Source organism: Zootoca vivipara, chromosome 14 (assembly GCF_965207765.1).
Source record: "Zootoca vivipara chromosome 14, rZooViv2.hap1.1, whole genome shotgun sequence".
Taxonomy (NCBI): Eukaryota; Metazoa; Chordata; class Lepidosauria; order Squamata; family Lacertidae; genus Zootoca; species Zootoca vivipara.
In genome coordinates, this window is record NC_142597.1 from 4,084,293 (window position 1) to 4,110,679 (window position 26,387).

Sequence of the window (26,387 nt, forward strand, 5' to 3'; positions counted from 1 at the left end):
GAATGGGAAACCAAGAGAACTGAAATGGACAGATTTCTTTCCCCATCCCTGCTCTTGCTACATATCAGACAGGCATCATCTCTGTTGCATTTCCAGTGTCTGTTGAAGACTTTCCTCTTTCAAGAAAAGCATTCTAAGCAGGGAATTTTATCCCATTTGGTATCTGTATTGGATATGAAACTTTTTATAAAAGTAATTGTTTTAAAACAGTCTTTAACTGCTTTTACATGTGCAGTTGTTTTATGTATGTTTTTATTGTATTGTGAAATGATGATGCTTCATAGGAAGCAATTCATTAATGAAAGAAGAAGAATGAAAGCAGATCCTGTAGTAAAGGAAGTAGGGTCTGGCCAACCTGAATTAAAGGCACAGGATCAGGTCAGGCCTTCTGATACTTTCTTGTATGGCTGGCCATACATCATATGGTTGAACCATGACTTCCCCACCACCACCCTGCCCAGTTTTCCTTTAAGGGTAAATTCAGAAACACTGGGGGCAAGGGGGGGGCTGTGGTGGCAGAGGGGCCAAATGCAGTCCCTGGCCTCTCTTTCTGGCCCTTGGAACACCCCAGAATGAGCAGGAGGGCTCCCCAAAGCAGCTGGACTGGCTTCCCACATTTTGAAGAAAGGGAAGCATTCGAAGAGTGAGCAATGTAAGACCATTAAGTCCAGAATCTAAAATTGCCTCACCAGGGAAAGCTCCCAGTTCGAAGTGTTGGTGTTATCCTTTAAAGCCCTAAATGGCTTCGATCTGGAGGAGCATCTCCACTCTCATTGTCCAGCCCAGACTGAGATCCAGCTCCAAGGGCCTTCTGGCAGTTCCCTTCCTGCAAGAAGTGAGGTTACAGGGGGACTTTCGGTCTACCGCCATTGCTGACTGGCGGGAGAATCTTGAGCTCCGAGATTCTCTGGCGCTGTGAGGGAGGGGGGAGCCGTGAGAGGGCTGCGGACGCCCGAAAGAGCTCCAGATTTAGCGTTCTGGAGATGTAGGGACTCAGCTGCACCTTTTTCTGTCTCCTCCGCCCCCCAGTAAGCCCTATTAAGGGGGCCGAGAGAGAGCGGAGTAGAGACGTGGTGCCTTGAGTCAATCTGCTACCCTCACAACGTGAAGCTCCAATCTGGCAGCCTGTGGAGTGGTGGATTTTTCCAGATTTTTTTAAAATCAATTTTTATTAAATTTTCACTTACAAACCAATCATATCAATTGTTCCAAATTATACAGATACATATCTATTAAACCAAATCATAACATTTTTGACTTCCCATGCTTCAAAATCTGAGGATTCTGAGTAACGATTCTTGCTGCCATTCTAGTCCAAATTCCAAATTCTTTCCAACCATTATAGTCCAATATAATCCCGATTTTTCCCAACAAGTCTATTCTTATTATCTTAGTTAAAAATGGACCCAGTGTGAGGGGAATCGAGGAAGTCTACAATGTTAATTAAAATGTTAGATTTGATATGTTTTTCTTTTTTATGTTTTTATTCCTGTTTTTATGTTTTTTTCTTGTTTTTGTTTTTGTGAATTTTTGTAATTTGGAATGTTAGAAAATCAATAAATATTATTTGGGAAAAAAGAAATGAAGTGGGGTTACAGGGAACCAGACAGAGGGCCTTCTCGGCAGTGGCCCCCAACCTGTGGAATTCCCTCCCATCAGATGTCAAGGAAATAAACAACTATCTGAATTTTAGAAGAGATATGATGTGACAGAGCCCTACCAGTATTTTTTCTTGAGCTTCAAAAGCCAGCACTGCACCCAGTACTTCTGTGTTCCCCACAGTCAAGTTACTAAATTTCCTCTCTTTCAGAGACTCTCTGGAGTCTTTTCTGTCCATTTCCTCTGTGACTAATCACAGCTTTCGACAGTACAGTCAACCATGCAGTTTGCTATGGCTAACAGGTCCCACTCTTCACCCTTGTCTCTGGAGGTTGGACCCCTAGGAAGAGGCATCTCTTAGCCTACCTCTCTCAGGGTTCAGTTAGATGCTAGCTAACAGGGCCGTCTCAAGCATGTCGGGCACCCGGGTGCCGTGGTGTGGAGATTGCTCCGGCGCCCCCACCCAACCCCGTTTCTTGCCACGGCTGGTGCGCGCAGCACGGCTTCCGCGCGGCGCCCCCCTGCCAGCCCGGCACCCTGCGCCAACCAGCCTACCCCTAGAGCCAGCCCTGCTAGCTAATTATACAACTGCATTGCTTTAGTGTTCTCAGTATAGTTACAAGAGAAGAGGATGGGAAGAGAAGCAGAACAGACTGGTCCATCTCCAGTAGCCCCCTTGGACACCCCACCAGGTCCAGGGCTCACCAGTCTTCACTGTACTTAATGATGCCACATCAAGTTCTGGTAAGTTCCAACCTGGCAATACTGCTCTGATTTTAGTCAAACTCAAGACTCTTAACAATTTTGTGGAAATATTGTGTCTTTTTATTATTTTCCTGCATGGCAGGAAAGCTACGAAGCTACGAACATGAGTTTGACCAAACTGCGGGAGGCAGTGCAAGACAGGAGTGCCTGGCGTGCTCTGGTCCATGGGGTCACAAAGAGTCGGATATGACTAAACGACTAAACAACAACAAGCAGGCTCCATCTCCACATGGACAACTGTAGCGCAACCTAATTTGTAAAATACGTGGGTTCTTCACGTGGGTTCTTCCTCAGTGGGGTGAGTGGCGGGAGATGGACTTTAGTGCTTTTTGTTATGAATGCACAACTGAATAAAAGCATTAAAAAATAGAAATTGGGTGGTAACTCTTATTTTCAGTTTCTTCTGTTCAGTGTGGAAGAAGCTGACATCCAGAGGACACCATCATGTTTCTTAAGCCACAAGGTCAAACGCCCTAAGTGGTCCTTCTACCAACAGGCTGATGGCTGAACAGTTGCACCCACATAGAACTTAAATCTCCTTTGTTTAAGTCTCAAGGTTATACATCCTTTTTCTATGTATCGTTTTCAACAAGGTATGTGTAAAAGCTGATTAGGACCTTGAGGCCTGCTTTGCAAATACAATGGAACGGTCCCCTGGTGAAAGATATTTTATTAGATAAATACTCCTGGTAATTCCTCTTTTCATTGGCACAAATAAAGGACAAGAAGCTTTTGACATATTGTCAATACCCAACCAAAGGCCATTCAAAAGGGAGGGGAAGAATCCTGTTAGCTAGTCAAATAAAAGCAGAGGCTCCACAATGGTGTGTGTGAACAGAGGCAGAATCTGGCTAATGCTCAGGGAACAAAATACCCCCCTTCAGGGCACTGGAGAAGGGAAAGGAGCTGCTGTCTCCTCTGGAGCCACCCATGGCTGCAGACATACAACCACTGCTTTTTATTAACTGATATACCACAATTCCAAGAGATGCCTCTAACCTGGTGGCTGCTGGCCATTTCAGTGTCTCACAGTGACTCCATAGTGTAGTTCCAGGGCATATGGGAAATTTAAATAGCCACCCCACTGAGCGGTGCCCCTTTTAATTTTCCATAATGCCTCTGGGGAAAAATACAACTTTCAACAGCTCTTGTTACTGTTGGTTTGAGAAAAAGATAAAAGGAAGAGAATTCCTGCATACCAAAATCCAAGTTTGGGGCAGGTGCTCTTTGGTAAGAGAACCCCAACACAGATTTAAAATAACAAAATATGCAGCAAAACAAAGCGTGGAAATGCAGGCTGTAAAACCGTTAAGATGTGCCCTTCCGAATGAGTTCCAAATTTGTCCTCATTAAAAGTTCCTTCCAAAGTTTCCCTCTTCCACAAGCAAGTGAAGGCTGGCCCACCCATGAGGCAAGATGAGGCGACTGCCTCAGATGGCAGGATCCACAGGGCAGCAGATCTGGCCTGCAAGGAATGCATAATCTGCTGCCGCTGCCTCAAGAATCTGTCAGCATATAACATGTTCAGGGATCCGCACTGGCCACTGATCTGTTGTTGGATCAAATTCAAAGTGTTACTAGTGGTGTATATAGCCTCCAACAGTTTGAGACCAGTTTACTTGAATAATTGCCACGTGCACAGAATATTCATTCCCAACTTGCAAGAAATCAATTTTTTTTTTTAGTGTGGCAGCATCTATACTTTGGAACTCCCTGCCCACTGATGTTAGGCAGAAGCCTTCATTATTTCGTTTTCAGCACCTGCTTTAAACGCTTTCCCCTCTGGCAACCTGAGGCATATGATTTTGCAAGTCTGAGTGTCTTTAAATTACTGCTTTTGTTTTATGTATTTATATTCTTTAATGTAACACCAGGAGGCTGTGGCCTCTCCTTCACTGGAGGTTTTAAAGCAGAAATTGGGTGGCCACCTGTCATGGATGCTTTAGCTGAGATTCCTGCATTGCAGGGGGTTGGACTAGATGACCGTTGGGGTGCCTTCCAAATATTATTCTATGAACTTTCTTTTAAGGCTTGTTTTTATTGGCATTTTAAATTAATATTTTAGAGGGTCTTGTAAACCCACTTAGAGGAATTTTGTTCCAGTAAGTGGTGTATAAATCTTGTTAAGTAAATAAGCAAACATAAAGTTGGGAAGGAATTGCTTTCCCTTACTTTCCAGAGCAGTAGCTATATTGGTCTGTTCCAAGAGACCAACCCATCAAAATCGGTGGGGTGGCACAGGGCTGGGAGTTCTAAAGTTAGCAATAATTGCTATAATTGAAATAGGCAAACATCTCATCCTAGTGAGAAGACTGTGACCAGTTGACCAGTGTGTTGGCCCACTCCGCTGGGCAGGTTTTCACTATTGATAACTTCAAGGCTTCCCTTCTTAGGGTTCTTTATCTTTAAACCAGTCTTGGACTGGGCAGTACTTCAAGTAGAGAACACCTTCAGAGACAGGACTGTCCTCCGTAAAGTAGGACACATTGCCACCCCAGCAAGGGTGTTTTTCTTGGCATGGAGGCAGCTAATACGATCTGCTAATCTCTACAAAACAAACTGTACTAAAGTCGCAAGAGCAACGGACAGTCAACAACTGGTACACAGCAGGCTTTTAACAGGAATCTTATGCTGATATTTGTGAGATGGGTTTCTTTTCTTCACAAAAAACATTGGATCAAGTTCATCCTTCCTGTTCGGCCCCTGAATTATTCTCCCTGAGTGGATTTTTGTTTGTGCAACCTAAGTGAGTTGTCAGCTCTGGAGCCTGACAAGGTACAGAAATATGTCCACCTGGAAGGGACAAACACTCTTTAGCTTGGTTGTCAGCATAACCTGCTCAGTGTGGCTATTAGCTTAGACCAGAAGTTGATAACAGCTTTTCCCATGACAAAACTCTCAAAACTGCCTTGCATCAAGTCTGACTAGAATCAGACAAGATGTCTCCTATACCATCATGGTTTCTGACAATCACTGCTCTACAGTCGGGTGAGGAACCTAAGAGCCCAAAGCTGCTGTTAGATTATAACTCCCATCATCTCTGAGTGTTGGCAATGCTGGCTGGGGCTGATGGGAGCTGAAATCCAAAAGCAGCTGGAAGACCATAGGTCCTCCTCTCCCTGCTCTACAGGGTGCACAACAATATAAATGACCGCATTTCCCCCCTCTTATATCCACATCAATAAATACTGTGGAACCTGCAATATTGCTGCACGACGTACTCCTGTTACAAACGCCAGCCAGTTAGCCATACCTTTTCCCCAGTCCCTTCTTCATTTCTCCTGTTTACCAGCTTTAAAGTGGGTTGATGAGGCCCTCCTGGTGGTACCTATCATCATGGAATGAGGTAGGATACATGGTGTGAGGGCCCATGAAAGTCCCCTTTCCCACAGTGGTGCCTTGCACTTGGAATTCTTGTCTCTTTGGCCTCATCCCATTGCCTTGTGGGACATCTTCGGGAGAAGAAAAAGCTCAGGAGTAAATCCTATGCAATCCAGAGTCGAGTCCCTAAGATGGCTGGATTGGCACATTGTAAGCCTCCTTCTGGCAACTCCTGCAGCCAAACCGGTGCCAAATGTATTGCTTTCCTTTCCTTTGGACTCCATCATTGAGGCTGAGAGCAGGCTGAGACGCTGTCTGGGCAGCCCAGGAACTCCAGATATATGGCCCAGGCTTGCACCTTGGGGAAGTCACTTGGGTGCTGCAAAAACAACTTGGGAGGCAGCAGTTATGAATTGCTGGACAGATCCTGAAGCTGAGGCTCCAATACTTTGGCCACCTCATGAGAAGAGAAGACTCCCTGGAAAAGACCATGATGTTGGGAAAGATTGAGGGCACTAGGAGAAGGGGACGACAGAGGACAAGATGGTTGGACAGTGTTCTCGAAGCTACAAACATGAGTTTGACCAAACTGCGGGAGGCAGAGCAAGACAGGAGTGCCTGGCATGCTCTGGTCCATTGGGTCACGAAGAGTCGGACATGACTACACGACTAAACAACAACAACAGCCACAGCAGATTCTTTAGTGGTTTGACTTCAACACTGGAGGTGCACTTCATTGTCTCTTGAGACAGACAGAGGCCAAAAACTTCTCAATAATTTCTGGTGGTTGTTCTAGACCTAATGGTCAGGGGTCCCTTTACCTTTACAAGAGCACAAGAAGAGCCCTGTTAAATTAGACCAAAGGTCCACCTAGGTGAGCATCTTGTCTCCCATAGTGGTGAGCAGGACATGAAGGCAACGTTCCACAGCTAGGGATGGAGGGAGCTGTCAATTTCAGTTTTTCTCAGTTTCTAATTGTTCCAGTCTTAAGTTCAGTTTGCCACAGCTTGCCCTTACAACACGCCCATCCCCATCTGCAAAAAAGGAAGCCCCTCTGCTGTGATGCTTTCTTCAGCCACATGGAAAGAGGTAGAGCAAGGGAGCCTTGCCATCCCATGGCGGTACATCCTTTAAATGAACCCCTTCCCCAATATTTCTCAGAAATGTTATGAAGATTCCCCCCCCCCACATAAATTTTGGCACAGCTCTAGGTATCTCAGATGAAGACCTCAGGTGGAGCAATGGGTCGGTGCACCTGGCTGTTAACCAGAAGGTAGGTGGCTCTAGTGGCCCACCCCCCCACCCCAGGGATGGCTGTGGGCAGGATTCCTGCACTGCAGCAGTTGGACTAGATCAGGGGTGACTAACTCCCAAGAGACTGCGATCTACTCACAGAGTTAAAAACTGGCAGTGATCTACCCCCCTTTTTTGGGTTGAGGTCAAAGTTGTTGAACTTGTTTTAGGGAGTAGGAAAGCCCCGTTTGGAGGGGGGGGGTCAGGTCAAAGTTGTTGAGCTTTCTTGGGGAGAGTCAGTGATCTACCACAGACATCCAGTGATCTACTGGTAGATCACGATCTACCTGTTGGACGTGCCTGGACTAGATGATCCTTGGGGTCCCTTCCACACTCTACAATGCTATGATTCTATGTGTCTATGAAAGTTGACTGTGCAGGTCTATAACAGAGAAGGCCGGTCCTTCAGGTCTTAGTGGCAGAGGCAGATTTAGGGCAACATGACTGCTTGTGCTGCCCTGGGTGCTGAGCCTAGGGGGCACTGCAGGGTGTCGCAACCATGATGCAGTGAATTGAGCGGAATGGAAGGCAAGAGGTGAGGTGTGGGCACTGGATTTTGGCCTTGCACAGGGCGCCACTGAAATGTGAAAGACCACATTCTGTTCCTGTTGGTGGGTTTGTAGAAGTTTAAGCTATTGTCTGCAGCAGATTTCCAGTTGCATCCAACCAAGTTCTTCTCTGAGCAAACCCAGTGAACTTAAAAAACCTAAGTTAGCCATGTCCTTTAACTTCAAAGCGTCTACTCTGAGTAGGACTTGTAGTGGCTACAACCCTTTATTTTACTGAGTGGGGAAATTATGTAAAGGAATCGGTCTGCTGTATATTCCTTGGCATGTTTTTGAACTCTGTTTCAAAATTTGAATTACAGGTAGGTAGCCGTGTTGGTCTGGTGTAGTTGAAACAAAATTTAAAAATTCCTTCCAGTAGCACCTTAGAGACCAACTAAGTTTCTTATTGGTATGATATTTTGTGTGCATGCACACTTCTTCAGATACACTTCAAAATTTGAAGACAGCTAATATTTTAATTATTTACTTTTTATGATTTTGGAACAAAACTCTATAAAATGCACCTCTTTTCCTTACAGGAAATAAACCAAACTTTGGATGAGTAGCCTCTGAGTCACTAGAAAAAGATGAGGGCTATCATGCTGATAACCTCACGTTTGTTTACCCAGCAGGGAGGAAAGGAAACATTAATGGTTGGTGAGAAGCTTTATATACTAGGGCAGGCATAGGCAACCTTGGCTCTCCAGATGTTTTGGAACTACAACTCCCATGATCCCTGACCACTGGCCCTCTTAGCTAGGGATCATGGGAGTTATAGTTTCAAAACATCTGGAGAGCCAAGGTTGCCTGGGCCTGTACTAGGGTGTCTGGAAGACAGCCCAGTTTTTCAGTGAGCTGCTTGTGGTCTCTTTGCTTCTTCGAGTTTTGAGAAGGTGGCAGTATCTTCACTTTAAGGAAGCAGTTGAGGATTGAAATAATAAATAAGGAAACTCTCACCTGGTTATTTCATTTGCCCAGTTCTTTCAGCACGTGGCCATATTGCCCAACCAGGCAGTGAAAAACTCCTTAAACTTATCTCTGTCCAGGCACTTCCTCTTTAACTGTTATCAGCGCTTTGAGAGAAAGTGCAGTTGTTATAAGTGTCTATTTGGAAAGCATGGGAAAAGGGCAGACTTTGGTCTTTCAAATTTCACCAGTGCCCTGTGTGAGCCCAAAATTTGGCACCTTCTGTTCTACATGTGCACAATGTCATAGTTATGGTGGCACCCCCCCTCAGCTCAGCACCCTGTGCAGGGGAACCAGCCACACAGTCCTAAATTTGAATAATATTTACCGTATTCACTTTAATACAAAAAAGCACGAAAACAAAAAGAAAATACGAGAAAAAACAAAAAACAAAGTAAGAAAGCACAAGTAAGAAAAAAACAACATATCAATTACAACAATCTTTCATTTTTACTTAACATTGTTGACTTCCTCAATTCCCCCCTCACTGGGTCCATTTTCAAATCCAACTTTAGCAATCTTCATATTGTATCTTAGACCATTTTAACATTTTCCCCATTATCTTTCAGTTATTCCTAATCTATAAACATCAATTATCCTTAACCTATAATCATCCATTATTCCCAATCAAAAATTATTTTCCCAACCCTCTATCTTCTATTTCATCCCTTAGCCTAAAATTTATTCCCAAAAATTATCCATAAATTCAGATATTGCTTCTTCTATCCTAATAACATTTATACACTTAGATCTGATTCAGCCCCGCCTCCCCTGGACTCGGAGTCTCCCAGACGATTCAGCCAGCTCCATAGGCCATTCCAGTTTCGGACCATCCTGATCAGTCAGAAAATAACATCCATTATTACTCCTCACCCCACTCCCACTCTGCCACATCCTATCCACCACACGTCCTTCTTCGTCACCTGCTGTCTCCCCAATTCTCTAACTCTAACATGATATCATTCATCTAGATTTCTACTTTTCAGTCCTTTCACAATTTTTGTTCCCCTTAGATTCTGACCCCAGTATGGATCCTGCTCTCCTTCTCTCACTGGAAGGGCATTATTCCATGCTGGTTCTTCTTTAAAATCCTTTTGAGTCAAGCATGGGTCTTGTTCCCCCACTCTCACTGGGAGCACAATGTTCCATGCCACTTCCTCCTCTTCTTTAGAATCAATTGCATTATCCAGAACCGATGAGTGTTCGTCTTTCTTCTCTAAACTCTCTGGTGAAATTACTCCTTTTTCAGTTTCCACACAATTCTGGTTTATTTTTCCAATCTGTATTGTATTCTGTTGTACTTCATTTCTTTTAGTTCCCATAACAATTTCGGGAGTTCCTCCATCTCAGCCATCTGAGCACGATTCGGCTCCCCGAACATGCCTTCCAGGGCAGCAATGAAATTGTCCAAATGCCCCAGCAGGGGGTCGTTGGCCTCAAGATAGGGCGTAGCCCAAGCAAGTGCCGGGCCTGCGAGCAGACTAACCATAAAGCATACCTGGCTCCATTGGGTGGGAAAATCCACGGCACAGGTGGCAAACAACAACCGGCACTGGCTTACAAAGCCCCGCAGGGCGCCACGCTCCCCTGTCCTGTGGATCTTGTACAGACGTTTAGGGAAAAGATTCAAGAGCAAGGAACAAATGTTGGCTAATGTACTTTCATGTATTTAATCAGCACTTTCGCTGGATCTACTCTGAGTAGGGCTATGATTGGATACAACCCATAGTCATGTCCGTAGTCATGTCCATTAATTATGGTGTGCTTGCTATGAGTATAACTAACCTACTTTGGCAGGCTAAGGACAGAGGTGAAAGCTATTTCCTGGTCCTGCTGGATCTCTCAGCTGATCGACAGAGGTGGAATCTCAGCAAGACAGAAATACTGTTTCTGGGGGACAGGGGATGGGTAGGTGTGGGTGTGGGTGATTCCCTGGTCCCGAATGGGTAACTGTGTCCCTGAAAGAACAGGCCTGGGGTCATTTTGGACTCACAGTTGTCCAGGGCAGCTGTCTACTAGCTCCATCTGGTACGCCAGCTGAGACCCAACGCGTCCACAGACTGTCTTGCTCTGGTTATCTCCTGCTTGGACTACTGCAATGTGCTCTACATGGGGCTACATTTGAAGGTGACTCAAAAGCTACAACTAATCCAGAATGCGGCAGCTAGACTGGTGACTGGGAGCGGCAGCTGGGACCATATAACACTGGTCCTAAAGGATCTACACTGGCTCTCGGTACTTTTCTGAGCACAATTCAAAGTGTTAGTGCTGACCTTTAAACCCCCAAATGGCCTCTGCCCAGTATACCTGAAGTAGCATCTCCACCCCCATCATTCAGCCTGGACGCTGAGGTCCAGCACTGAGGGCCTTCTGGCTGTTCCCTCACTGTGAGAAGTGGGGTTAAAGGGAACCAGGCAGAGGAAAAATCCCTATACAACTTTTAGAAGACATCTGAAGGTAGCCCTGTACCGGGAAGTTTTTAATAGAGTGGTACCTCATGTTGTGAACGGGATTTGTTCCGGTGGCCCCTTCGCAACATGAAAAGGCTGCAACATGAAGCGTCGCATCTGTGCACGCGCGTGATGCAATGTGGCGCTTCTGCGCATGCAGAAAGTACGATTTAGTGCTTCTGCGCATGCACGCAGGTTACAGATGCGCCAAACCCGGAAGTAACGGACTTCCGGGTTCGGTGCGTTCGTAACCTGAAAAGATGCAACATGAAGCAGACGTATCATGAGGTATGACTGTATTTGATGTTTTCCTATGCTTTTACAAGTTACAGGTAGGTAGCCGTGTTGGTCTGACGTAGTAAAAAAAAAAAATCCTTCCAGGAGCACCTTAGAGACCAACTAAGCTTGTCATAGGTATGAGCTTTCGTGTGCATGCACACTTCTTCAGATTCTTACAGTGGTACCTCTGGTTAAGAACTTAATTCGTTCTGGAGGTCCGTTCTTAACCTGAAGCTGTTCTTAACCTGAAGCACCACTTTAGCTAATGGGGCCTCCTGCTGCTGCCGTGCCGCCAGAGCACGATTTCTGTTCTCATCCTGAAGCAAAGTTCTTAATCCAAAGTACTATTTCTGGGTTAGCGGAGTCTGTAACCTGAAGCGTTTATAACCTGAAACATTTGTAACCTGAGGTACCACGGTACAGTATATTTGTTGGAAGCTGCTCAGAGTGGCTAGGGCAACCCAATCATATGGGTAGGGTACAGATAATACAACAACAACAACAACAACAACAACAACAACAACAACAACAAACGTTGGATACAACTCTCCACCTATAATTTTAACCAGCTAAAAATTACAGATCGCATTAGGTTTAGTGACACTAGCTAATCATGCTGGCAAAACCTCTGATACGGAATGCCCATTGGGGAGGCTGTGATGTCATTCCACTTTCAAATGGAATTTCCCTCTTGATAAGAACAATACCTTGTTTGCTTCAGGGTCAGTCAAGGTTGTCTTTGTTAGTGTTTCCTGACCAGTTGATTGATGGATCTCCCCAATACTTTGCCAAGGTGAGAAAGTAGCTTACTTTTGGCCTCTCAGAGAAGAACATTTACAAGACCAGCAAAAACAGAAAGTGTTGCAAATATTCAATAATGTTATCTGTGTGGCAGAAGAACTGCCAATGGATACATCCAATAGATGCAAATGGTACAAAATCTAACTGCATTAGATGAAAAATGTGTTCCAGCTCTATGTAACTTTTTTTTATTACAGCTTAGACTCAGATGACACAATCAATTTATCTGGTAACTCCTTCAGTAGAGTATCTTACAATGCTTCTGTGTCCTCTAGTTGAAAACACAAGCCATGCCTCTCAAACAAAGCACACTGTGTGTCTAGTTCTGGGCAACACAGAAGAACAGAAGAGGAGCCTGCTGGATCAAGACAGTGGCCCATCTAGTCCAGTATACTATTCTCACAATGGCCAACCAGGTGCCAAAGGGAAGCCTGCAAGCAAGACAATAGCCCTGTGCCTGATTGTGATTTCAGTGGAGGCAGAACATACCGGTAGCTATCGGGGTTAGTAGCCAGTGATAGGCTTATCCTCCATGAATTTGTCCACTCCTCTTTTAAAGCCACTGAACCTGTCTCTGGTGGGAATGAATTCCATACTTTAGCTACGTGCTGCATAAAGAAATCTTTTCTTCTATTGGTCCAGAAAAGTCCCTTTGATCATTTTCATTGTCCTTTTCTGGACTGTTTCCAACTCTAGAATATTGGTCACATGATAGATGTGTATAAATGCGTTATGATATCAGCAGTTTAATTTTCAATTCCAGCTTCCACTCCCTATAATATCTGGGTCTCTTCCAAGAACTCCTGGGTTTGCTGGCTATGTCCAGATATATTTGAAAAATTGCCTTCTGGTTCATTTTTCTTGCTGATTTATCCTTTTCTGCTTGTCTCTGTGGCATGGTATCCCTTACTAAAGAAATGCAGGCATGTTTTTGCCCCCCCCCCCCGGTAAGAACAGAGAAAATAATTCAGCAAGGGTTTTGGGGGAGTGATTGAAAACATTTTCCCCTCCCCACTCCACCATGGCAAAACACAGGAAACAGTACTTTGGCAATCTGTGTTTTATACACATCCTCCAAAGATGGTCAGAGGTCAGAGTTAGTCAGCAGTGCTACTACCGTATTCTGGGGGCTTAGCTCAAATTTGCCAAAATTACAAAAGTTTTCCTTGATTTTTGAATCCATCAAATTGCTGCAAGGGATGATGGATCTGGGGTTCTCAACGTGGCATCAATGGTACCACCACCTCTTCCTTGGTGCCTGCCAAGGCCTCCTTGTCCTACCATTTTTAATGTTTTTAAATTGTTGGCGGGCTGTTGTTGTTGTTGTTGTTGCATTTTGCTGTTTGGTTGGGAGATTGCCTGTTGTGTGTATGTTTGTTGTGTGTGTTGCCAACTTTATTGGGGCAGGCGGGTTCTGAGCATGACCTGTTTTTCATCTGTGAAATGGATGTTATGTCATGCCCACAACAGTTTCTTAGATTTGTAAATGTGACCCCAGGCTCCAAATATATGAGATATATATGTTCTAGATCAGGCTTCTCCAAACTGCGACCCTCCAGATGTTTTGGCCTACAACTCCCATGATCCCTAGCTAACAGGACCAGCAGTTGGGGAAGACTGGAATTGTAGTCCAAAACATCTGGAGGGCCGAAGTTTGGGGATGCCTGTTCGAGATTATGAGGGAGGCTTATTCCAAAAGTATCAATCCATCTGAAGGGGTTGTCATTAGGACCAGATTTAGAGGCAGATGACCCAGGCAACTGCTTCCAGCACTAGGCTTGGAGGTGAGGGAGGCAACACTGATCTCAAAGATAGGTTTCAAAGGTTAACTGTCTCAGCAATAGCCAAAACAAATGGTATAAACAGTTCAATTTGCATGAATAAATATAGATTTTTTTTAACTTAGTGTGTAAATTATTTGTCTTATCTGATGGGGATAATTCATGCAGCAGATTGTGAAATGGTCTGCAAGTATTCAAAAGTTGAACAAATGCTCTTACTCTGTTTTGCTGTTTGGTCTATAGGTGGCCCTGGTTATTTCTGTGGTGTACACTCTTCCATTGATGGTGATGATGGTGGTGATAGTTGTTACATCCCACTCTTTCCTTAGAAAACTCAAAACAGTGTCCCCTGGACATGACCACACTCCTCATTTACCTTCATTAGTATTTCTATACTGGGAGCTTTCATTCACCAGGCCATTGGCTGAGCTACTATGAGGTCACAGAAAGGTTCAGAACACTTCACTGTTAGACAGTGGAGGTTGGTCCATTAGGGCAAATGGGGCACTGCCCCACTAACTTCAGTCTGCTCCAAGCCAGCTTTCACCTACCTGCCTTCTTCCTTGCAACCAGCCCAGCAGGTGGTCCTGGCTGTCAGCTTCTTCCTCCTTAGTCTCAGTATTGGCCCTTGTAGAACTCAGCAGGGAGGAGGGTGGGGTCAAAACCAGGACCAACTGGCATTGTGGTAGATCTAAAATGGTATGTGTCAGATTCCAGAGCTCCTGTATGCCTGTGATGGGGCACTGATGTCAGGAGGACACCAGTAGAATGCCCTCAGCTTCCCATCTGATGTCAAAGAGATAACCAATTATATGACCTTCCATAGACATCTGAAGGCAGCCCTGTATCGGAAAGCTTTTAATGTCTGATGTACCATGTGTTCTTTTACATTCTGTTGGAAGCTGCCCAGAGTGGCTGGTCAGATGAGAGGGGTACAAGTAAATGATGATGATGGTGATGATGATGATGATCTTGGGAGTGGTCACCAGACAACACTTGCCTGGAGCCCACCTGGAACCCAAAACCAGCCCGAAGGCAAATGAACTATGTTAGCCTGCTGGTGTCAATGGGTTCCCACATCTCTCTGCTCTGCAAGTGTTCCTTCTGTTAAGTAGATGCTTTCTCTTGGCACTCTGGCTCAGCCTGCCTGCCAAGTATGCATTGGATTGCATGCAAATGTCAGTCCAATATTATCCAAAAGCAGCTCCTTTTTCTGTAGCGTGAAATAAAACAATTTGGCATGAACAAGTGTAAATGTTATATCAGCCTTCAACACCATTTCATCTGGATAGAGATGTTAGCGGTGGAGTGTAACGCATGCTGACAGACATTAAATGATGCCTCCTTTTTCCAGTAGCTTGCAAACAAGAGTCTGTTGTGTTAATGCTGGAGAAAACGTTAATGTCTCCATAAGCTGGGGTGGGTCTTCCTCTTGCCCATTCATCAAGAGGAAGTGTATCATTTCCATTTTACATTGTTGTGATTTTAGATCCTTCATTAACACGCTTGGATTATTTGGTTATCAAAGCATAAAGCCTTTTTTGTTACTCTCCCTCCGAAAAACAATTTTTGACCTTGTCTTTTGTGATTAAAATATTGTTTCACTTCTCCTTACCAATTGGTAGGAAGTTTCAGGAACAGCCTATTATAGTTTACATGACTGCCTTTCATGAATTGAAAAAAATATGTGCGGGGCTTCACAAGGCCATGTGCCCCCCTGCCATGCTGCACACGGCTGCCGTACCTTCAGCTGCCAACCCCCGCTGTGGAAATGCCTTCCTGCTAACTGCACATTTGGCTGGCCTACCGAGGTAAACATGCAAAGCTAGGATGGGGAATGTCAAGCACCTGGGCCAAATGTGGCTCCCCAGGCCTCTCTTCCTGGCCCATGGGACTCTCCCCCAGGGCCCAACACCTCACAGGTCCTGCTTTGTATCTTCCTACATACAGTTTTCTGCCTAGCTGGAAAGTCTCCTTGAACTATAAGGCTTCTTGCTAGCTTGGATGGAGGATAGTGAGAGATGTGTGTGTGTGAAGAAACTAGTTACAGGTAGGTAGCCGTGTTGGTCTGAGTCGAAGCAAAATAAAAAAATTCCTTCAGTAGCACCTTAAAGACCAACTAAGTTTATATTTTGGTATGAGCTTTCGTGTGCATGCACACTTCTTCAGAACATTCTGAAGAAGTGTGCATGCACACGAAAGCTCATACCAAAATATAAACTTAGTTGGTCTTTAAGGTGCTACTGAAGGAATTTTTTTATTGTGAAGAAACTAGTCTACTATTATGTGGATTTTAATGCATTATGTGAACTGCTCTGAGATCATTTAAATGAAGTGCGGCATAGGAACGTTTTAAGTAAGATAAGCAGGAGCATAGGAAGCTGCCTCATAACTAATCAGATTGCTGCATTTCATTGAGTATTGCTTACAGTACCTTGCAGTGGGCAGGTGGGGCTCCACCACCTGGGAAGGGAGCCCATCTAAGAGAAGGAAAACTCTGATCCTAAACCTGAGCTGTTTTGCAGGATGTATTCGGGAGAAGAAAAAGCTAAGGAGTAAACCCTACACAAATTTGGAGTGGAGTCCCTAAGATGGTTGGGTGGCACCTTGTATGATTCCTGCAGCTAAGCTGGTGCTAAATGTATTGCTCTGCTTTCCTTTGGACCACATCAGCGAGGCAGAGGAGGTCTTGTCACCTGGGCAGCCCAGGACCTCCAGAAATGCTGTCCAGACTTGACACTTTGGTGCTGCTAGCACAGCTGTTTGACTTCACCCCTGGAGGTACGCTCCATTGTCTCTTAAGAAATGGAATAACGATGACTTGTAGCAGCCCTCCTGGGTTCCAGACAAAGGGCATTCCCAGCTCTGCTGGAAGATGTTGGGGGAATGCTGAGCTATAGGCCTTCTCCATAGGAATTAACTGCCTTGCACTGAACAAGATCATCAGTCCATTTAGCTCAGTAGGGTCTACACCGGCAGGAGCTCTCCATGGTTTCAGACTGGGACATTCTGAACCTTTTTGGAAATGCTGGGGATTCAGCCTGGGACTTTCTGCATGCAAAGCATACAGGTATGCTCTACCACTGAGTTATGGCCCTTCCCAAATGTGCCCCATCACCTGTGAAAAGTGGCAAGCGCTGATGTAAAGCAAAGGGTTGACATTCCATCTCTTCTGTGTTGTCAATGTGCCACCAAAAGCATCAAAAGGCATTGAGGACTTTTGTATGCTTTTCATGCTTGAGAGAGGTGGACTTGGTGATTTGGCAGATGACATATGTAGCTATCGGGGAGAGGCTGTAGGTCACTGGCAGAGCACATGCTCTGTATGCTTAATATAGAAAGCTGCTTCTAGCTCAGTAGTATCTGCTTTGATAGTAGTTCCTCAGGGTCTCAGACAGGGGACTGTCCCACTCTGATCTGGAGATGAACCTGGGACCTTCTGCATGCAAAGCAATTGCTCTACCACTGAGCTGCAGCACCAAGTGAAATCCTTGCCAACTGCAGCTAAGGACTGTCTGAAACCACAGAGTCACCACCTGTCAATATAGACATTCCTGAGCTAAATGGACGGATGTCCTGGCAGCAGAAAGCAATCCTTTGAGAGTGCAACCACCATAAGAGATAGAGAGTGTTGAAATAAGTCCTCCATCCCACTAGATTTATGTCCTAATAACCTGATCTTGTGTTTAAAAGAGCATCTTGTTTGGTGAAAGGCAGAGAGACTGGAAATCAATCTCTGGCTCTGCATTGCGCAATCACCTTCTCCAAAGTGGATAAGCAGCAGGCTGGGCTTCGAAACATTGTTCTAACTGTTTAGCGATGACCTTCTGCTCTTTGTGCTGGTGAAGAGCGGGGGCTGCATCATCCAGAATATATAGGCTCTAATAACAAGATAAAAGAGCTGGGAAAGGTTTCCTGCAGATAGGATAAGCTACATTCCGAACGGTTAGAAAACAAGCAATTGTTATTTTTTTATAGACCCTGTTCACACAAAGCTTCTTCTTTACTCTTAGTACTGGGACCTGCTCCAAGCACGAGGCCATCCCAAGTCTGTATTGCAATCAGCCTCAATGTCTGTGAGAGTATCCCAAGAAGTGCTTCCTGCAGGACTGGTGTCAGCAGTCGGCCAAGTTGGGCACTGACTGAGGGACCCTCAGAAGGGAGCCTCATTGACCTTTTCCAGCTCTGCTGCTGCTACTGCCTGCCTTGGCCCAGGCAGATGTTTTAGCAGAGGCTGGGTAGCTGTGCCACTTTTGAAGGGAGCCCAGTCTTGTGTGTGCTGTAGGAGGGGGCCACTGGCAGCACTGTGCTGTGGGCCCCCACATAGTTTGGTGCCATGCCAATGATTTCACAGTGAACGACAGATCGGAAGAACTGCAATAGTACCCAGCCAAATGGCCTTTTGATGCTAACAAGCAGAGCACAAAAATGCCCATCAGTGGTGCAGTGAAGAAATTTTAGGCTGTCTAATAATGCCACCTTGCCTTTGGATCAGATGTGGGGAATGTGTTGCTAGCCAGATGTTGGTGGACTACAACTCCCATAATGTCTGACCAGGAGCAATGCTGGCTGGGGCTGGTGAGAGCTGGAGTCCAATAATGTTGGGAACACTATGTGTCCCCAACAAAGGAGCAAGCTTTGAACCAGGGGGGAGCAACCTCCACTTTGGCCTCCCAGGCAACTTTCTCCAAGCCCCATCCACCAAAATTGATAGCTCCTTCCATCCCTGGTCTAGAGGAGCTTTCAAGGAACCCCAATGTTTCTCAGGGAAAAAAATCTGAAAGTCCCTGGTTTCACTGATGACTGGATATACATTTTAACTGGTGAGGCTGGGATTTAAGGGCACACATCTGCCTCCCTCTCCCTCTCCCTCTCTTCTTCTCTCTGTATTTCTTGAGGTGATTTTGGTTCTGCTGAATGACTGCAATGAGAAATTAAACAGAAAATACTAAAAATAGTTTTTCCTTCCAGCAAACAGCAACATTTATTCAATCATAACTTATCTCACACTTCCTTCAATATCTCACAAAGGCACTTCTGTTGATATTTTAGCAGTATGCACACTAATTTACAATTGATTGGTTAAAATGAAAGGCAGAGGACTAAGCAGCTAAGAAACCTAACTCAACCAGCAGCCCTAGAAGAAACATTTGTGTAACAAATGGGTTAGTGTGCATACAGTCTAAATGTCCCTCCCACAACGTATTCAGCTTTCTGATATCAAACAAGCTTCTTAGGGGTTTACAACACAGTTATATGCATGTCTACTCAGAAGTAAGTCCCACTGAACTCAGAGAGACCTGTTGAACTTGACAGGGCTTATTTCCAAGTGTCCCACCTATAGGATTGCACAGTTAGTGAATGTTTGTCAGATATAGGAATTATTCTTGTGCTCATAAGCGGCACATCTAACTGTGTGAAAGGCTAACACACAGCTCCGACACTTGCTGATATACTTGTGAAATCCAGAACTCCAAAGTAGCTTTAAACAAATAAATTGTTCAGATAGATTTCTTGCATGTATGCATAACATCATTTTGTGTGGCTGCCAACAAAAGAGTCAATTCCAACAACGGTAGAAAAGTAAAAATCACCCTTATCTGGGAAGCTTATACATCTTATTGTCTCAATTTATTATTCTTTGGAGAAAGGAACAGAAGGAATAAAACAAACAACTTCTTTGAGGTGACTCTAGCATGGATTAGTGTCAGCATCTCTTGATTATGGCAAATTAAGGTTGTAATTCTAAACAAACACACTTATTGGGAATATGTCTCATGGAACACAGCGTGGAAAAGGATTGGCTTTTGGCTGAAGATGTATAGGATTGCTCTGAAAAGCAAAACTTATCTGAAGCCTAACTGAACTCACTTGGACTTCTGAGTAGGGATACAGAAGATTGACCCTTTAGCCTGGAAACATATACACATGAGTAAACTTCACTTAATAAAAGAGGACCTACTTCCAAGTAAATATGCAAACAACTGGATCATAAACTATGCTAAAGGAAGCGACTAAGCATATTATTTGCTTACAGGCTGGATTTGGTCTTTTCATGGTGCATAAATTGTGTGATGTTGAGCAACCTGTCTTTTTATAAGTCACTAACACCGATTCTGATTGCACCACTTCAAACTGAAGGTAGCAGCTCTTGCTCCTGCATGTCAGAGAAGGCTGGCAGAGGGAGGTTCCCTCAAATATGCTTGATTTTAGTGAGAAGGGAAATTATGTGTGGAAGAGGGCTGCATCACAGAAGAGATGCATGTTTACTGCCATCACAGGAAGCTGTGTCTTCTGCGTAAGACAAACAAACCTACAATCAAAGAAAATAAAAGAAAGGTGCAGGCCTTGCTTCAGTGCTCTGTCAAGTACTCCAGAAAGTAGAAGGAACAAAAAGAGTTTACTCATCACAGAGCTATAATTCACAGCACCCTTAACAAAATGCAGTTCCCAGCGTTCTTGGAGCGGGGGGGGGGGGAGTCATGTACTTTAAATGTATGGTGTGTATATAGCCTGAAGTCTGCTCTGTCCCATTTCTGGGCAGGTTTTAAATGTGAAATCCATGCACAAGCACTTTTTAAAACAACCAATAAAAAAGTACTTGTGAGGCAGTCTAATGGCTATGGGCTGCATTTGCTCCTCCAATCGTTTTCCTTCTTAAACTTCTAAAAGTTCAGCTGTCCACAGCTTAGCATGCCTAGTGTGCAAGGCTCATTGCTACCACAGGTTTTGAATGCACTTTCCACAAGTCCCCAAGGAGCAACAGCACGCCAGGAAGTTTCCCCTACGTTTGATCTTGCTAAACACAGATGTCATATACACATCACCTTGAGCCAATTGCAGCCTCTCCACCAAACCTACCTCACAGGATTGTTGTAAAGAAAAAAATGTGTGAGGGAAGGGATCGTGTACAACCCCTTCCACAGATAAATAGAATAAATAAAATTCTAGCTGTAAGCTGCCCTGAGTCCCTGTCAGGGGAAAAGGTGGGATATAGCAATTGTCTGAAATAATAAAAATAAAATAATAATAATAATAATAATAATAATAATAATAATAATAATAATAGAAACTGTGAGAATGATCAGGAACATACCAGGGAGTAAGCTCCATAGTGGGACTTACTTCTGTGTAGACAGTGTAAGGCTCCATTTACAATAAAGGAATCAACACTCCATGTGTTTCCTAAAAAATGGCTGGCTGCTGAAGCATTGCAATTGAAGAATTGAAAGTGGACTGGTGACCTTTCCTTCAAAATTATAGGAAGAGCTTCACATGCCAGATTCACTGTTTCCTGCATTTGGTGCAGGTATTTTATTTTCAGTAGAAACAGGCCTCCGTTTTTGCACCTACAAACACACACTCTTTTAATTATTCTCCAATACGGTGAGGGGAGGAAAAAGGAAAATCAGAAACTGGGACAGCTTCTGTAATTCCAGGATTGTCCCTGGAAAATCGGCAAACTTGGAGGGTATGTGCTCTCAGCAGGAATTGTACATACCCTTGAACATTTCTCTGATGAAAATAGGGACTATTTGGCTCTCTTGCCCATTGTTGTCTACCATGATTGCCAGTATCTCTTCCATAGCTGCCAAGTTATCCCTTATTTTAAGGGATTTTCCCTTATGCTGAATAGGCTTCCTCGCGAGAAAAGGGAAAACTTGGCAGCTATGATCTCTTCATAGCAAAAGAAATCAATGTGGCACCCACCAAACATGGTTAAATAGCCCATTATGTGATCCCCAACCATTGGCCATGTTGGCTAGTGGATTGGTGGGCAAATGGAGTCCAACAATATTTAGAGGTCACCACACTGACCGACATTATTCCAGAGTCTCAAGCAAAGGTCCTTCCCCACCCTCATTAGTCTTCAAATGGTGGGTCATAGGAAGCCACCTTACACCCAGTCAGACTATTGGTTTCTCAAGCTCAGTATTTACTATGCTGACGGGCAACAGCTCTGCAGGCTTTCAGACAGGGAATCTCTCTCCCAGCCCTACCTGGCGATGCTGGGATTGAACCCAGGACCTTCCTCATGAAAAGCAGCTGCTCTAACCCGAGCTTTATCCCTTCCCAGGAGTGCAGGGACAGTCAGCCTGGATCCCTCCAGATGGGGCTGGACTCTCATCAGCTTCAGCCAGCATGGCAAATAGCCAGAGATGGGGGGAAGGTGGAGTCTGACAACATCTGGATGGCATCAGCTTGGCTCTCTGCACCAGTGGATCACAGCCTGACTTAAGGCAGATCACAAAAGCAGCCCTGTTGCCATACATATCTATAATTTAAAGAATATTAATAATTAAGAAGTGGGTCCCCAAATCCATGTTTGGGAGCAAGGGGTGTGTGTGTCAGGCCATAAAAGGTTCAAGACTGCTGTACTGCTCAATCTTTCTCACTAGAGATGCCAGGGATTGAACTGGGGGCTTTCTGTACAAAAAGGATGTGCTGCCCTTCTGAGCGCTGGTTTCCCCCTGAAGCAGGGATGAACACTTCTGGAGTTTTCATCATTCAATGCATTTCTCACAATATAGTAGTATCTCTCTCCCTACACGTGAAACATGCTGCACATTATATGCAGGTCGGGAATTACTTTACAGACTGACTTTCGAGGAAAGATGTTGTGATCCCTTGCAGGAATGGATGCATATTTTATAATATTTATTTTGCATGCCACCCAGATTGCATCATGGGAAGCAAACACAGCACTATCCATAGCTGTAGATCAAGAGCACCTTGTGAGCTCCCTGGATGTCCCAAGACGGAGGAGAAAAAATAAAAAAGGAGGAAGCCAATTCTCTCTGGCAAAGTCTGACTTGCAATCTATCCCACTGTAGCAAAGTCAGTGACTGGGTGGTGGCTGAAGAGTGTTTTTAGACCCTGTGGCAAGTAGATTACTCAGTATATTAGTTACCACAAGACCGGACTCCAGCCATTCAGGTAGTAGACATATGGATTATACTGGTAGCTGTGGTACACAGAAAGGGCCAGAGTAGCCCTGGAGAAGTCACACTCTTTGAAGGCTGGAATTGCTGAGTTCTTATCAAGCCCACCAAATTCTGAAGCCAGCTGCTTCCTCTTGGTCTTATATCTTCTGTTCTGGAACCAGATTTTCACTTGGGTTTCAGTGAGTTTCAGGTGCTTGGCTAGGTGGGCTCGCTCAGGTGCAGACAGGTACTTCTGGTGATTGAACTTCTTCTCAAGCTCTATGACCTGCATATGGGAGAAGGCAGCCCGGGAACGCTTCTGCTGCTTTGGTAGTCTCAGTAAGGATTTGGGGGGGTTCTCAGAATTAGAGTGGAAGGCCTCTGCAGTCTGATCTAGTAGAGAAGCAGAAAGGGGAAAGTTATGACCTATTTAAACAATACCAAAAAATTGGGAGGGAGGTGATGGAAGGAAGCAAGGAAGAAGAGAGAGACACACAACCTACAACCAAATGGCATGTTTAGGCCACCTTGGTCTCCCCAGCACTGTAAACCACACAATCACACTGCACATGTGATGTGTGTATGACAACACAGCATTTTGTGTATTTTCTTGATCTTTGCATATTGCTTACAAGGCCCCATATGAACCATGCATGTAAAAATGGCAATATACCATATTAAGCAATCATGAATTCTACTCCCACACAAAGAATCCTGGGAACTGTAGTTTATCAAGGCTGCTGAAAGTTGTTCAGAGGCCCCTATTCCCCTGCAGAGGTGCCATTCCCAGAGTGGTTTAACCATCAATCCCTCTTCCCAACTTTGGGAGTGGTCACTCAGCTCTGTGACGGGAAAAGAGGTCCCAAACACCTCTCAGCACCCTTAAGAAACTACAATTCCCAGGATTCTTTGGGGAAATCTGATTATTTAAATACTGCTTTAGATGTAAGGTGCAAATGGGGCAGTGTGGTGTTATGGTTAAGAGTGTTGGACTTTAGTTGGAGAGGTCAAATCCCCACTCAACCACAAAACTCACCCTGAGGGACTGTTAGCTAGTCTCAACTTATTCTACCTTACACATGGCAGACTCAGGTAGCAAAGGGACAGAACAGACTGCACCATCTCAGATTGCAAATGGGGCAACGAAAACATTTCTTTAATAGCCCCCATATATAAACCTTTCTGCAAGAGGAAAACTAGCACGGCAGACAGAGGGCCACACTACAGGAACCATGCTAGTTTTCCTCTTGCAGGGACCTCCTTTTTAAAACAAGGACAAGAGTTTACAAAACGGTACCCAATTTCCCAACACGCAATTGCTCCATCACTTCGGGACAGACAGGCCTCAAGGCAGCCGCAGCTGCAGGATGCCTCAGTCCCCTCGCCCGATCGGTGAGCTGAAGGTCTTGCAGCCCTGCAGGCCAGCTATCGGTTTCTCTCCTTTCGCTGAACCCTTGCCCGCGCAGGGGCGCGGAGCAGCATAAATTGCCTTCCCTGCCATTTCCCTCCCGCACAACAACCCTGCCAGGTGGGCCAGGCTAAGCGACTGCTCCGAGAACTTCCAAGTCCAGAGTGGGGAACTGAACAAGGGTCTGCCAGTCCGGGACCGACCGTCAGCACACCGGCTTCCGCCCCTACGAAGCCGTAGCTACCCCTCCTCCCTCCGTTACCTGTTGCGTCCGCCGCGCAGAGCTTCTCGGGGGCTTGGCTGGCCCCGGCCCGATCCCTCCGGGCCGGTGAACGCGCCTCCCCGCCGGACTCCGACGTGGGCGCGCCCCCGGGGCGCAGAATGTCTCGAATGAGGAAAGAGGTCAGCTGCTTGGGGCAGGCAGCGCCACCGCCACCCAGGCGCTGCTCGGCTGCTTGCATGACCGACCTCCCAGGTGCTGTGGCGCCGAGTGCCTGAGAGGGGGCGCCCCGGCGCTGGGCCAAAGTTTTGCTGCGGAGTCCGGCTTTCGGCTTCCCAACGCGTCTGGAGGGCCATTTATACCGGGTGGCGGAGGGCAGGCGGGCCCCTCGCAGGGATTGGTGCCTGGCGCTCCTCCCCGCTGCATTGGATCCTCTTCACCAATCCTCCTCCTCCTCCACCACCACAACCACCCGGCTGCGATCCTGAGGCAGGGCGCACTGAACTAGGGAGCGCGCAGTTTCTCGAACGAGAGGGGCGTGCTCCGCTCTTGCGCGCGACTTCTCAGCGGGGATTTGGCAAGCCCGAGTGAAGTCAATGGGTCTCCCTTCTCCCTTCAGGGTCAGTTTTTGCAAAGAGAAAACCTAAGGCTCGACACCCCGAGCGCTCAGCGCGCTTATTCTGAAGTAAGCTATTCTGATTGGTGGGACTTTCTCCCGTGTAATCAAAATGCCAGCCCGACCCCCAATTTAACATGGATTTAACCCCAGAGGCGGTGGGGTTCCTTGGTGGAAGATGTCTGGGAACAAGCTAGTGACTCTACATTGCAACCCAATAGAAGGAGCTGCCAGACATATGAAGTCACACCTCAAATGGACAAACGAAAGGGTGAGCATTGAGCAATCTTCCCTCTTTCCACACCAAGCTTAATGGCAGAGATTTAAGTCTGAATCTCATCTCTCTGTTCTGCCCCTCTAGATTAATGGTTTATCTAGCGTCAATCAAAAATGGCGGTCAAAATGGTATTCCAGGATTGAAGGACATTTAGGTGAGTATCCCTTGCTTGGCTAGGGAGAAAATCTCTGTTGCGTTCCGTTTACAACTCTTTGTGCTAAGACTCTTTCAGGTTGCAGTGACTGAGTTGTCAGAAGTGGAAGCCTTTTGCAGCAGATTTCTTAAGGTAACTCTTAAGGTCCCCCCCCCCAGGAGAACATTCACAGAGTGTTCTCTCAGGTTTTGCTTTTCGCCTTGTTGCATTGCAGGGAAAAAAAGCAAAAGACGCTGGTGATTGGTGCTCCTGGTTCCCAGGATGGGGTTCAAGTCCCTACGGATTCCTTGCTAACTTCCAATGCAACCATCACGCCCCTCTATTTTTCCCCATATTCCTCACTTCCCAAAGTATTACCATGGGAGGGTTTTGGGTGGTGTTTTCAGTGAAGAAGCTTCGTTCTGGACTCTGCCATGGCATCTAAGGACCAATTCAAGCAACCTTTGCACTGTGCCTGCTGCTCTAACGATGCTCCCCTGACACATCACCACGTGTGTTTAGATAGGCTGGATCATGTGGGATCATGTGGGTGCTTCCTATCCTAGCATCTCAGGTATGTATGAATGTACCATATTTTTCGTTCCATAAGAGCTTGGGTTGGGCAGTGTAGAGAGGGACAAGGAGGCGAGGCCATTGTCTAACTGCAGGAGAGATCCCATGTTGCTCTCATTTATTTCAGTAGTGCTGGTGTTGGTAACCTTTGGGCTGCCAGATGTTGCTGAACTTCAGTCCCCATCATCACTGGTCACTGCACATACTGGGGCTGATGGGAGCTGTATTTCAGCAACACCAAGCAGGCCAAAGGTTTCCCCACACTGGCAGTTAAGTATTGTTCCTGAGACCCATGGATTGAACCAGTTCACAAACACAGACAGAAAGAGGTATGGAGAGCTTCCCAAAATGAATTTAAAAGCTCTCAAGTTCTACTAAATGGTTGGCTCTGCCTTCCATGTGTGAATGGGTAGCCATATATATAATTACACAA

The 26,387-nt window shown here is 45.5% G+C and overlaps 1 protein-coding gene across 1 annotated transcript; it reads right to left on the minus strand.

Annotated features, from left to right (window-relative positions):
* Positions 1-21,086: 21,086 nt before the first annotated feature.
* Positions 21,087-24,900, minus strand: NKX3-1 (NK3 homeobox 1). Its single transcript, XM_035138988.3, has 2 exons — positions 24,398-24,900; positions 21,087-23,120 (listed from the first exon to the last, which is right to left on the minus strand). The coding sequence occupies exons 1-2, from the start codon at positions 24,594-24,596 to the stop codon at positions 22,711-22,713; spliced, it is 609 nt and encodes a 202-aa protein (XP_034994879.2). The 5' UTR covers positions 24,597-24,900; the 3' UTR covers positions 21,087-22,710.
* Between the last annotated feature and the right edge of the window lie 1,487 nt (positions 24,901-26,387).